General features: G+C 42.8%; 1 protein-coding gene across 3 annotated transcripts in view; it reads right to left on the minus strand.

The window, feature by feature from the left end:
- Window positions 1-2,327: 2,327 nt before the first annotated feature.
- LOC109896173 (collagen alpha-1(XXVII) chain B) overlaps window positions 2,328-14,120 on the minus strand; it is a 95,980-nt gene continuing 84,187 nt past the window's right edge. For 2 of the 3 annotated variants that reach the window (XM_031829690.1, XM_031829687.1), the window contains 24 exons: window positions 13,509-13,616; window positions 13,173-13,226; window positions 12,771-12,878; window positions 12,620-12,673; window positions 12,065-12,118; window positions 10,993-11,049; window positions 10,827-10,880; window positions 10,670-10,723; window positions 10,439-10,492; window positions 10,209-10,262; window positions 9,974-10,081; window positions 9,735-9,842; window positions 9,327-9,434; window positions 9,161-9,214; window positions 8,292-8,354; window positions 7,892-7,945; window positions 7,752-7,787; window positions 6,597-6,650; window positions 6,437-6,460; window positions 6,201-6,266; window positions 5,768-5,939; window positions 5,371-5,480; window positions 4,605-4,826; window positions 2,328-4,254 (listed from right to left, as the gene is read on the minus strand). In XM_031829690.1, the coding sequence (XP_031685550.1) occupies window positions 4,108-4,254; window positions 4,605-4,826; window positions 5,371-5,480; window positions 5,768-5,939; window positions 6,201-6,266; window positions 6,437-6,460; window positions 6,597-6,650; window positions 7,752-7,787; window positions 7,892-7,945; window positions 8,292-8,354; window positions 9,161-9,214; window positions 9,327-9,434; window positions 9,735-9,842; window positions 9,974-10,081; window positions 10,209-10,262; window positions 10,439-10,492; window positions 10,670-10,723; window positions 10,827-10,880; window positions 10,993-11,049; window positions 12,065-12,118; window positions 12,620-12,673; window positions 12,771-12,878; window positions 13,173-13,226; window positions 13,509-13,616 (1,977 nt within the window). In that variant the 3' untranslated portion in view covers window positions 2,328-4,107. Of the gene's footprint in view, window positions 4,255-4,604; window positions 4,827-5,370; window positions 5,481-5,767; window positions 5,940-6,200; window positions 6,267-6,381; window positions 6,406-6,436; window positions 6,461-6,596; window positions 6,651-7,751; window positions 7,788-7,891; window positions 7,946-8,291; window positions 8,355-9,160; window positions 9,215-9,326; window positions 9,435-9,734; window positions 9,843-9,973; window positions 10,082-10,208; window positions 10,263-10,438; window positions 10,493-10,669; window positions 10,724-10,826; window positions 10,881-10,992; window positions 11,050-12,064; window positions 12,119-12,619; window positions 12,674-12,770; window positions 12,879-13,172; window positions 13,227-13,508; window positions 13,617-14,120 lie in introns of all 3 variants that reach the window. The other variant, XM_031829689.1, reaches the window with a different exon arrangement.

Genomic DNA, 14,120 nt, shown 5'->3' on the forward strand with positions numbered 1-14,120 from the left:
CATTTATCGGCAGTTTTGAGCAAGTCATACAAATAAGCATTGGATATTATCTCCAAGAATCAAATATCATTTTGTACATTTTAGTATTATGCACATTCTAGGCAGAGATGTTAGGGGTACTCACAGCTCATAAACAGATATTCTGTCCAGGTAGAATAAGATAATGGCAAGGATCTTGCAAGTACAAAGAACATCTTGACTAACCCTACTTGTAGAGAAACGCCAATGCCATCCTGTCTTTCATGTTGCCTAAATGGTCTATGACTGTCCTAGGCTACCTGGCTAAAATGCTTTCTCCCTAGCCTAGCTTCCTTTCATGGGCAACAATGAGCCAGCTAGTTAACATTCACCTATATCTAGCTACATATTGAACTACTCCCTAACCCTGTTTATTATCTAGTTATTACTACAGTGTTGATCTCTCTCTCTCCGTCTTTCCTCCAGTCCTAGTGTGATCATAACGTGTCCATGGGAGAGCTGGGCTGGATGAGGAGCAGCATGCTCAGGTAACTCTTATGTTATACAAACGTCACATCATGGTTTACCAGGTCAGGTCCACTGGCTGGGCTTCCAAAGGTCGTGTAGAGGTCATTTCTATTCCGCAACAAAGCCTCCTTCACTCACGCCGCCAAACTTACCCTAGTAAAACTGACTATCCTACCGATCCTCAACTTCTGCGATGTCATCTACAAAATTGCTTCCAACACTCTACTCAGCAAACTGGATGCAGTTTATCACAGTGCCATCCGTTTTGTCACTAAAGCACCTTATACCACCCACCACTGCAACTTGTATGCTCTAGTCGGCTGGCCCTCGCTACATATTCGTCGCCAGACCCACTGGCTCCAGGTCATCTACAAGTCCATGCTAGGTAAAGCTCCGCCTTATCTCAGTTTACTGGTCACGATGGCAACACCCATCCGTAGCACGCGCTCCAGCAGGTGTATCTCACTGATCAGCCCTAAAGCCAACACTGCATTTGGCTGTCTTTCGTTCCAGTTCTCTGCTGCCAATGACTGGAACGAATTGCAAAAATCGCTGAAGTTGGAGACTTTTATCTCCCTCACCAACTTCAAACATCTGCTATCTGAGCAGCTAACCGATCGCTGCAGCTGTACATAGTCTATCGGTAAATAGCCCACCCATTTTTACCTACCTCATCCCCATACTGTTTTTATTCATTTACTTTTCTGCTCTTTTGCACACCAGTATCTCTTCCTGCACATGACCATCTGATCATTTATCACTCCAGTGTTAATCTGCAAAATTGTAGTTATTCGCCTACCTCCTCATGCCTTTTGCACACAATGTATATAGACTCCCCTTTTTCTTTTTCTACTGTGTTATTGACTTGTTAATTGTTTACTCCATGTGTAACTCTGTGTTGTCTGTTCACACTGCTATGCTTTATCTTGGCCAGGTCGCAGTTGCAAATGAGAACTTGTTCTCAACTAGCCTACCTGGTTAAATAAAGGTTAAATAAAAAAAATAACATTTGTTTGGAGAGATCACGGTTCACATCACAGACCCCTACTCTACTTAGTCTACCTTGCACAATGTACTTCATCAGCCTTTCCTATTATGCTCACTTATCTCTCGCTCACTATCTCTCAATAGCTCGCACTCTCACACACACGCACACATTTACTCTCTCTCTCCTCCCAGTTCCCGGAGAAGTGTAAGCAGACCCATGGGTAGAACAGGTGACGTGGCTCATGCTATAGCCTTCATGGTGTCCGACGCTGTCACATTCATCACAGAGGTCAACCTACCCGTGGACAGGGGGCGCTATGCCATGTGTCCAATATAATATCCTGTGACTTCGTCATCAGTGGCCTGTCAATACAAAACCCTGAACTATCTGGTTTGTGTCATTTTTGTATCTCTGGACCCCAGACAGATAGATTAAGTGTAGAGTATGCTCTGTTCTAGTGTAGAGAAGGGAAAAAATAAGGATCATGTGACGAATAAGACCCTGAGCTAAATGTTCAACTAGACTTACATTTTGCTTAAAAATGAGATAAGAGTTCCCTCATGTGGCGAAGAGGTGAAGTGTATAGAGTTGAGCCGCTCACTATTCTTTCAAGATACATTTTTCAATAACTATTCATATTGCAGTATTTAAGTTGCAATAACACATGAGCTGTTTTACAATAAAAGCCTCGTGGTTCATGTACTATGATAACTATTAATACTGCATTAAGTATTTAACTTTAATTGAGAACTAAACTCTGCTCAGTGTCTTTGTAGCTGACAATGAAAGTTGTACTGGATAGATTATAAACTTTTTTTAAATAAGAGAATGAGAACCAATGGAAACACACATCTACTTGGGTTTCAAATATTTATTGAACACCTGAATGTTGAAGAAAATGAAAGTGTTGAAAACTACAAGCTGTATAATTATGATGCTGACAGACAGAGGACCTGCAGAGATGAATGGGTGAAGTACACGATGACCACGAATATCTGTTCCTGGCCCTTAACAAAGACGTCAGATGACTCTTTGGATGTGTTATGGCTATACTAATGTAAGAACATGATGGAGGGCTGTTTAAGATGTGTGATATGAGAGGTATTCTGAGTTTATAGGTTGGTTGGTTGAGCTGACCGCCTGTACAGAGATTTCACAAACATGGTCAAAGTAAAACAGTAAGGCATAAAAGCATTGAAAATGGTTCCAGTACAGTTATGATTATTAAAAAAACAAACCTATAAAACAAAATCAATGAAGCCCCAAATTTATAAAAAATAAAAAATGCTCTGCTAATGATGGGTGTCTGGCTTAAAGTTTACAGAAAGTTGCAAAACCCATGGACATTAAATAACATAAATTAGCATGTTGGGATCCACTGTATACAACAAAGCTTTGCATAATTATACACATTTATACATTTCAACAAGTCAAAAATAAGACCTAAATCTTTCAATAATAGGTTCAGACTCATACAAAGGGGAGTACAATAGCGATGCAGAGAAAGAAACGCTGTTTGCTAGCTTGTTTTGCTAGCTTGGAGTGAATTTGAACATTTTTCCTTCTTTGCATTCATACTGTGTAAAAAAATATTCCCTTTGCTGTAGACAAGGTTTATATGTTCTGTCAGGATTAAACAAGACCTCCTCATAATCCACCACAGGAATTATTATAGCACCAGGTACCAGGTGTCATCATCTCTGGTTCAGCTCATTGAGAGATGGAAGGTAGACTGACTCTTCTGACACTCGCTGGATTCACTCTCTAACTGCAAGCTTCAATTCATTTGACTAGGGAAACACACATCAGGAATGCAATAGCGCAATAGTTATTCGTAGACCGGTGGGCTTTTCTTCAGCACCTAATCACTATTACAAGTAGATTCATACGTCATCTGCAGACCAGGCAGGAGAAAATAGCTGGACAGCACACACCTGTGGATGGATGTATGCTGGAAACTTAGCCTAAGCCTGAATGTTATGATAATATTATATCCAATTGTTGGGTCTCACTGTAAACCTTAATTGCTTTGAAAAACTGCAGAACGAGATATGTTTATTGCACTTTTATATTAAGATATAGATATAACATGTATAAATAATACATGTGTATGTGTGACATTTAGAAGGATAAGTAATGCATTCATAATATGCAAATGCATTTATAATCGTTCCCTATTACTTTACACATTTCATAACATTTTGAGAGTTCATGACCATAGAAAGTAATAAGTTAAAAATGTTGTCCAAGAGTGATGTTAGAGACTCATTATTTTTTATTTCACTCGGGCATCCAGGGCTCGTGCCGTGCGACAGTAAAACAAGTCCCTGAAAAAAGCCAAAGCTTATCTTCTCTTCAGGCAGGCGGTAGGAACTAGTGTGAGACGTCTCAGTATCTCTGCAGTTTCTCCTGGTCCGTCCCTCAATGGTGCCCCCTGCCTGTTTCTGCAGTCCGAGCATATGCTGGAGGGTTAGGGGCCTGGCCTGGCCTGCCTCTCCTGAAGGGCCCCAGTATATGGGGACAGGAAGACCCCCTAACCTTCCCCATCCCCCCGCAAGTCACTCCTATGAGGAGGCTGTGTATGTACTGTATCCTGGGCCTCTATAAGAACAGGCCTCTATAAGAACAGGCCTCTATAAGAAGCACACGGGGCCCACCTCTAGGTGGTAGTGCGAGCCAGGCTCTGTGGCCGGTAGGTTATACACGTCCAGGATGGGGAGTAAGTTGGGGTCCTGGGTCTGGAAGACGAAATGGGTCTGGTGCCAGCGGCCATCTTTGATCTGAAAGACAAGGGGATTTTACTTTTTAGAACCTACAGAGACTGGTTTGGTAAGACTGTGCAATACATTATATTCAGTTGGTGTACAATTTACTATAATTAGAGCTTAAATACATGGTAGCCTTAAATACATGGTAGTGTTAAATACATGGTAGCCTTAAATACATGGTAGCCTTAAATACATGGTAGCCTTAAATACATGGTAGTGTTAAATACATGGTAGCCTTAAATACATGGTAGCCTATATAACAACATGTAAAGTGTCATGCACTATTTCATCCACTATTCCACCAACTGTATGTTCAGTAGGAGAGCAGCCTGTCACATGATCCAGGCTGGAGGTTGACATACCCAGCATTCGTCCTTCACTACGTGGGGCTCCAGGAGCCCTCCAGCCTGGATCATGTCTCCTCCGCTCCAGGCCTTGAAGCGCACCGCGGTGGGGGAGGGCTCCAGGGAGGAGCTGTTGGCCCACACGGGAACGTTCAGGCAGTGGATGGTGATGTGCTGCACTGCCTCAGAGCTCAGTAGATGGAGGAAGTTCATCTGGATACGACCCACCCCCATCTCCAGCTGCAGACGGACACACATCAACTACAGTTACAATTTAATCCCTAATCTATTGTGTCAGACAACACCAGTGGACATGCAAGATTTGGTTCTGGATGCCAGATACAAAACCTGTCTGAAGTAAAAATGTAGGATGTGTCAAAAGAAACAAAAGACAGGAAATTCAAATGAGCTAAATAGTAAGAATGCTGTTCTGTAGTACAGTACGACGGTTGTGTGTGGAAACATACAGATGTAGGTTCTTCATTTGAGCCAGTTTGCTACAGCAGGAAAATAATCCTGCAGCAACAGGAAATGTGAATTATTATGTGGATCCTAATTAATGGGCATTTTTGTAGGGTTTGATACATATTTCGTAAGGGAAAATAAAGTCTGAAATTTCAAAGTGTAAATTGCAAACTTCAAAAGCCTTTTTAAACCTCAAATACACTAAGAGTTTCTCTGAAAACCTGACAAAAATATTGGCTTGCTATTATCAGTTGTTTTGACTGGATTGTGGCTTGTTTTGACTGTAAATGGCTGAGTAGTAGTGGAAGTTGATGCTGACCTTGGATACTGTGATGGGTTTCAGACAGGTCTGACCACCGCTGCTGAAGTTACACGTCACCTCGATGGAGTCAGCAGAGCAGCCGAGGTTTGGGTCGATCCAGTAAGTTCCTTAGGAAAGGAGAACAAACTGAGTGAAAAAGGAGTCTTGATACAGTAGTGTAGTTTTAGCAGAGTGGACAAGTATGTAATGCTTTAGGGATATCACTGGTCAGGTGTATATAATTATCACTATAGATGACAATTTATAGCTTAGTTATAGCTTATAACTAATCAGGTCCACATGGTCTAGAAAAACTATTGGACAAAGTATACTGTCACTGAAGGATTGAACCCAAAATGTGAATCTCAGGCTACAGTGTGTCCTGTATCTCAGACGACGTTTGTGCCTTCCTCACCATCATTCATCCTCTGTTCACAGTCTTTGAGGTCTCTGCAGATGCGCGCGGGGTTGTCGTGGGTTCCTAGTGGGTTCTTCAGGCTCTGGATCAAGGTGCTGAGGTAGTGGAGGGTCTTGAATATCTCTGTACCCTGGTGGTCCAACATGGGCAGGTCCATGTCGTGGTAACTCTAGAAATGATAAGAGACAAACGGTCACACACTGAGCACCAAATCTTCACAAACAGCCAGCCACCATTGGAAAGTGATAAATGTCAAAATCCTGGCTTAAGAAGCATGAGGGTAACCGTACTTTTGTCATGCATTAATGCTAATGGAATATTTGTGTAAGAGTTGGTCATACATACAGTACGAACATACAAGTTCTCTGTATTGTAATGGGTACATTGCTTATTTGCCAAGGGACCAATGATGCTTCTCACAGTGACTCACCTCTGACCTCAGCGCAGCATGGGAATCAATAATGAGCTGAAAAGCAGCACCGATAGCCTCCCTTCTCTAGAAGAGAAGACAAAAAGACAAAAGTATGGACTCTGAAACATTCTCCCACATTCACGCCTTACTCCTCTCCATTGCTTCTGAGAAAGTCCAATTGTAAATAGAGGAGACTTACAAATGGCATAGAACCAGGGAGACCCTATAAGACAATGGAAATAGAGGAGACTTACAAATGGCATAGAACCAGGGAGACCCTATAAGACAATGGAAATAGAAGGGGGGGGGGGCTTAATGCATGGTCCAGTCATAGTGCAGCATATAAAAAAAATCTGAAAAAACGAGTGATACCACGATTGCAAAGTCTTTACCTAAATAACAGAAAATACTTACTGGGGGTCCGGGTGGTCCACGAGGACCAGGAGGGCCCCTTGGTCCCTGTACCCCCTGTTTGTAAAAAAGCAAGAACACTATTGGTTAATACACCCCCCCTAGACCATAATGCTGCAGTTTGACCTCTCAATATCAAGATCCTCTTCATCTAAACTCCTCTGCCAACAGACGGTAAAGCAGCGGCAATCAGTAAGTAGCCTTTCTGTCTCAACTTATTCCTAGTTGTCATGGTGAGTGGAACAACAAACAGAAGCACTGAGGGAAATGAAAAGTGCTTTAGGGGTTGAGGCTGAATCTCTTCTAAGCAGTGTGCTCTCCATACTAAGCACCCTATCCTGTCCTGTAATAAGTAGTGTGCTCTCCATACTAAGCACCCTATCCTGTCCTGTAATAAGTAGTATGCTCTCCATACTAAGCACCCTATCCTGTCCTGTGATAAGTAGTGTGCTCTCCATACTAAGCACCCTATCCTGTCCTGTGATAAGTAGTGTGCTCTCCATACTAAGCACCCTATCCTGTCCTGTAATAAGTAGTGTGCTCTCCATACTAAGCACCCTATCCTGTCCTGTAATAAGTAGTGTGCTCTCCATACTAAGCACCCTATCCTGTCCTGTAATAAGTAGTATGCTCTCCATACTAAGCACCCTATCCTGTCCTGTGATAAGTAGTGTGCTCTCCATACTAAGCACCCTATCCTGTCCTGTAATAAGTAGTGTGCTCTCCAAACTAAGCACCCTATCCTGTCCTGTGATAAGTAGTGTGCTCTCCATACTAAGCACCCTATCCTGTCCTGTGATAAGTAGTGTGCTCTCCATACTAAGCACCCTATCCTGTCCTGTAATAAGTAGTGTGCTCTCCATACTAAGCACCCTATCCTGTCCTGTGATAAGTAGTGTGCTCTCCATACTAAGCACCCTATCCTGTCCTGTGATCACTCTAAGCCTTGGTGTAAGGTAGAGCTGGGTTCAAATACTATTTGAAATCATTTCAAATACTTTGTGTGATTCATTTCCTGTCTTAATGGACCAATAGAATAGTGCCACAACTCTAAACCCCGCCCATCTGAAATCTGACAGGCTAGAGTATATACTCAAAATACTATTTGAACCCAGGCCTGGAATAAGGGATATGATTCATAAAAATAAGGACACGCACCGTATCCCCTCGACTTCCTTTGTCACCTTGGGGACCCTGAGAGAGAGAGAGAGGGGAAGTTACTCCATCGCCCCCCCCAAAAAAACTGAGTGATAACATGTTCTTTGGAAGATAAGGGGTATGAGATATGATGTACATACTGTATTACCACTGGGGCCGATGATACCGACTGGGCCTGTGGCACCAACATTACCCTGGAGAGAGAGAGAAAGATAAACATTGTTAGTGAGGGCAGCCGCTATCTGAATTAACAAGGCATATGTTGTCAATATGGTGGCCCTCTTTTGCTTAGTTAGTTGAGCAGGGTGTTTGCAACAACATGATCGTGGGTTTGATTTCCCAGGACCACCCGTACGGAAAATGTATGGATAAAAGCATCTGATTTATGGCATATACTATATGTATTATATATTAATATGCCCAGTTTTTCAGCCTAGGATGAACTATTGACCCAAGTTCCAACCTATAAATAGGCCATGTTACCTGACCAGGAAAAACATAGAGAATTACGTAATAACAATTTTTCAAATCTCCTTTTACCATCAAGCCATGTGGCCCTTTTGGTCCCTGTATGCCGGCTGGGCCCAGATCTCCTGGAGGTCCCTATGAAGATAAAACATATGTGTTGTTAAGATACAATGTGTTAATAAGGCAAGTATCACTTCATATAGAAGCTTAGGCCAACTGAGTGCAAGGTTGCACCATATGGGCTGTATGTAATATGCACAGTAAGCAACACAGTCAGCAAGAGACACAACACTGCAAGTTTCTTCAGTTAACAGCTCTTTCACTGGAAATTATTATTTGATAGGTCTTGATGTTGAGTCAGTAAGCCTACAGTGCGTCTGACATCTAATTTGCCAAGTCAGAGAGTCTATCTCCACTTCTGCATAACGCCAAGGCTCAGCAGCCTAACATTCCTCTGTGCGATGTGTGTATACAGTATGTCAACATGGAACACTCTTGGAAAAATGTTCAGTAAAGCCTGTAACTTCTCGGTTTTCTTAGCTGCCCAACACCTGCAGAGCAACATCACTAGAGAGTAATAAAGTAACTGAAGTTATGGCGTGTTAAGTGACATTACACGTGGGTGGAGTAAACTTCTTGTGGACCGTGATAGATTTTCTGCCCCAATGCAGCAGTCTTTAATTCGATTTATCCCTTTCAGAGCAAAGACAATAAACGCTACCAAATCGTTTGAGGCTTTAAATTCCTTTAAAGCTTTCCTATTAATCTCCAGCAGATCCCTGATTTCCCGCTGAAAATGGGTTCTGCTTTTTTGCCGGTGTTTTATTAGAACCATATTTTTTGCGGCTTAGAACTTAATTCTTGATGGTCCACGTGCCCTGTGTTATTTGATCATGTGACTCAGGTGTGAGATGAAAATGGGGTGGGGAAGTCTAGCGTACCTTTGGTCCGAACATTCCGAGAACCCCTGGGTACCCTGATTCACCTGTGTCACCCTGGGGAGAGAAATGGAACCATCTTCATCGTCCTCACCTCCTCATCATCATTATCATGTCCTAGTCATGATGACCAATCAAACAGACTCAGCAATGTTGCTATGTTACTCACGGGCTGTCCTTTGTTCCCCTGGTCACCCTGTTTTCCTGGAATTCCCATTCCACCAATGTGGCCTCTTTTCCCTGAATATCCAGTTTGGCCAGGGAGACCCCTCTCACCCTGTGACACACACACAAGGACAGACAACCACTCAGGACCAGTACCGTGTGGAGAAGGTTGATTTCTTTCAACACTCGAGTGGGAAGTTATGATGGAGCAATAGCTCAGGTGCTTATTTCTCGTCCTTCAGACCTTGTACAACATATAGTAGGATAACCATGGTGGTCACAGTTCATCCACCTTGTACAACATATAATAAGATGACCATGGTGGTCACAGTTCATCCACCTTGTACAACATATAACAGGATGACCATGGTGGTCACAGTTCATTGGAGCATGTTCCTCTCTTCTCTCTCACCTTGGGTCCGAAGGAGCCCTGATCGCCTGGAAGCCCTGGCACGCCCATTTTACCACTGTTACCAGCTTTTCCAATGATACCAAACTCTCCGTCGTCTCCTTGCTCCCCCTAAGGAGTGGACACAAACAATTGAGAATGGTTGAGGCTTAACAGAGAAGACCAATCATACAGTAGCAAAAGACTCTGCTTATTTCAGTTAATGAAAAGAATGCACAGTTATGGTGTCTGTCCTTCCTCACCTTCATTCCTTTGTCACCATCATTCCCAGGAGGCCCGTCCATTCCAGGTTGGCCCTCAAGGCCCTCTCTTCCCACCACTCCCTTTGGGCCAGGAGGACCCTCAGGACCCTGGAAAAGATAGAGATTAATGCTACATATGAGATGCATTCTAGCACAGTCAATCAATTAATCAATCAACCAATCAATCAATAAATGACATGCAGTATTAAAATGAAAAGATAAAGGTCTCACTCACCGGTGGTCCTTTGGTCCCAGACTCGCCTTGTTTGCCCCGTTTGCCTTTCTGACCCTGGAGTAGATCAGAGAGGTACAGACCATCAGCTCCAACATGACATCACCACATAGCAAAAGAGCCCCAAATACATTCAAATCAAATTAAAAGGGGTACCAAAGTGGTTGAAACAGGTGTTGTGAGGTAAAACTGGATACACCAGTTTGGTTGTTGTTGCGGTATTTTGTCCTTACTTGATCTCCTTTGGATCCTTTCAGACCCTGTATTCCCCTTGGTCCAGGATGTCCCTACAAAAAAAAAAAAAAGAACGAACGAATGAAAGATGAAACAATCAAACAAACGACAAGTTTGACCTTTTTTAATAGGTAGATATTCTAATGTGGACACTGTCTCAAATTTGATTTGATTTGATTCAGGGTGAGAGAACACATTTTATCATGTCACAAACTGAACATTTTACTCACAGGTAGTCCAGTTGCTCCGGCTTTGCCTCTCGATCCGTCCACCCCTGGCTGGCCCTGGGAAATAGACATTTGTTAATGTTAGCCGTTTCCATGTATAAAGTATATATTCCAAATGAGACAACATTAACGTATACAATACAATCGACGTCCCACTTACTAGGTATCCTGGGTCCCCTGATTCTCCTCTGTCTCCCCTGTCTCCGGTAGGACCCTGGTTTCAGATGGGAACCAAACAGAATGAAGCATATAGATCCCTAGCTATTTTAGCAAAGAAACACCAAAGTACACAGCAGGCGGAGGGCTACATGATGAGAGGAACTCACTCTGTCACCTTGTGGACCGGGAGGGCCTTCCACCTTACTGTCCTCCCCCTGTTCACCCTGGAAAACATACAGGGAAAACAGATTTAATATTTATTTTTTAAAACATTTGAATAAAGTTAAATTCATGATATTCCTTCCAGTACAATGGAATATTCCAAGCAATTATAGTTTTTGTTGGTGATGTAATAGGTTGCTTTCAATAAAAAGGGGACCTAGATTGCATTAAATGTTCCAGGGACTTTACAGGGGCCGGTGAATGATGTGGAATGCTTGTAGTATTTCATAGTGCATGAGGATCAGCTAAACACAGGCGGAAACAGTGGAACAGGGATCCAAAACGAAACAATTTATGAGTAGTGGCACAATATTGATCTCATTAGAATGTAAGTATGGTCAACATCCCGAGTTTACCAGCAAACAGAAAAGAGTACTTCATATCGAAGTCCTATTTATCAAACTGAACCATGATTGATCTGAATAATGATGGCAAGGAGTATTCCAATAGCAGTTGAAAGCAGTTTGTGGCCAATGACCTACATTTGATACAATTTCTCCAGAGTTAATGAGAAGTGCCATTGTGCATACCATTGATCAATTATATTTAATCGCTTCTTGTGGGATAATCAGACTGAAATAGCCGTGGAATTCAGTCACTCTCAGCGGCTGGAAACCATGTGATATGGCTAGGACTTTTTCCTGATAGCAATGGCCTATCTCTAATGCCCAGTAATTGCCTATCTCTAGGGCCCAGAGTTTATCCTGGTCAGGGCATGTGTTCAGGAGAAACTCCTAGCTCTACCAACATGTGATAATGGGATATGTGGGACATACAGTATGTATGCAAATGTGTGCAAACATGACTGTCAGTCGTTTTGGATAAAAGTGTCTGCTAAATCGCACACATTAACATTAATTTTCTATATTACATGGATTGACTATAGGACAGAGAGAGAGATGGACAGTGCTAGGGCTGTCACCACTAATCCTCCACAGACCATAAGTCTAGACACACATGTCAAGACACCCACAAAGAGAGAGCTATTAGACACAGACAGGACTGTGGGAAGTGTACCTTTTCACCTTTTGGTCCAGGAGGTCCCAGTGGGCCTTGCCGTCCTGTGTGGCCCTACAATCACGGAGGAGGACAATAGAGACTGTTATTCATCACACAGGGCAACAACAATAGCTACCTTCTGGGAGGCATTCAATGGTATGTGTCATTAGGTAAACTATACTCACTGAAGGAAGCAATTTAGATACAGTAGATTTTAGATGTATTTATTTAACTAGGCAAGTCAGTTAAGAACAAATTCTTATTTACAATGACGGCCTACACCGGCCAAACACAGACCATGCTGAGTCAATTGTGTGCCGCCCTATTGGACTCCCAATCACAGCCAGTTGTGATACAGTCTAGATTTGAACCAGGTTGTCTGTAGTGACGCCTCTAGCTGAGATGCAGTGCCTTAGACCACTGCGCCACTTGGGAGCCCAATGATAATGTCCTAGGTGGGAATGCTTCATAACTCTTCCTCGATCAATCATCTGGCTATATTTAATTGATATAGAATCATATTGAGTTGATATCGAGTGAAGGATATTGTTTGTGGTAAAGGGTACATTTTACCTCGTATCCTGTGATGCCTGTTTCACCTTGCTGGCCCATTCTCCCTGGTGCACCCTGTAAATGTCAGATGTTCAGTCTTTATGACCTAGCGCATTAGGAAACCAACATATCAGACAAAAAACTAGGAACAAATCCACAGAGCCTTCCTTACCACTGGTCCAATGGTTCCTCTCGACCCCTTCGGCCCAAGAAATCCTGCTTCTCCTTGTTCACCAATTGCCCCAGTCTCTCCCAGGTGACCCATGTGACCTTTGCTGCCCTAGAGCAGGCATGCAAAAATAGCAAGGTTGACTTTCAGTGACTAGCAACTCGTGTGTGGATAGTTTTACAGTGTCAACTCTCCATTTTGAATGTCCACTTTCAACACAGTGGCTCTAGAGGCCATTGATGCCGAATGTTTGTTGAATACAATAACAGATAAGGAGACATCCAACTTTCTTTAAAAACCAAGAAAGGTACGGTGAAACAACTAACAGGTTTCAGTGAATGAAATGAATGAGAGTGACAGGTGTAAGGAAGCGTACATCAAGAGGAACTGAGCTGACATACATACCTTCTCTCCTGGTTTTCCTCTTTCACCAAACTTGCCAGGTTTGCCCTCCTGACCCTGGAAGACAGTTATTGGTGTCAGAAGTCAACAGCTGTTTATTTTAAGAGCCTCTATGATGAAGACAAGGCAATGGTCAAAATGGTCCACAGTATTCTCAGTAAAGACAGTTTGCAGGGGACAAAAGTGTGTTGGTATCCTTTTTGCCTTGTAGTGTACTAGATGTAGAGTAACATTTCATCTAAAACAACAGCAAGTGAAGTGAGAAACTCAGCAATCTGATTCATGAGAACCTGAGAGTCAAGTACAGGAAATGTAAATATGTTAGGTTTGGACACTCACCCACACTCCCACTAAGCCAGGAGGTCCGGGAGACCCTTCCTTTCCTTTCAGTCCGGTGTCACCCCTCTCTCCTGTACCCCCCTCCGGTCCCATGTCCCCCTTCTCGCCCTGAGCAGAGAATCAAGAAGACAATTATACCTGATCACACATGTCATGGGTGCAGATGTAGTAGAAAATATTCAGACAAGGTCTTTGAAGGCCGAAGTGGAGAAGGGTAGGGTCCCTTGTGAACAGCAATATATTTCCATAACAACTCCTGCCAGAAGGAAGAGCTCAAAATAGGGAGCAGGCAGCCGGCCTGTTTATTTTCACTCAGCGTCAACAGAATTCAGCTCCAACTCTACGACGGCCAGCATCTTACACAATGCAACACTTGAGTCTGACTAAAAAGAATTACAGTTTAACAGTGTAGTACAGTTCATTAACTCCATATGAACATGGCTTAGATCACATCTGATGACGATAGAATCACATTATCTTGTGAATGGCTGTTGAAAACAGTGACAGTTATCCTAAAACACGCTCTTCTCTTCTACTAAGGACTGGCTATGAACCCATAAGAGTCTGAGCCCTGTCTAAGCTATATGGAATTGTTTTAAGAAGGTCATAACA

The sequence above is a fragment of the Oncorhynchus kisutch genome, linkage group LG8 (genome assembly GCF_002021735.2).
Source record: "Oncorhynchus kisutch isolate 150728-3 linkage group LG8, Okis_V2, whole genome shotgun sequence".
NCBI lineage: Eukaryota > Metazoa > Chordata > Actinopteri > Salmoniformes > Salmonidae > Oncorhynchus > Oncorhynchus kisutch.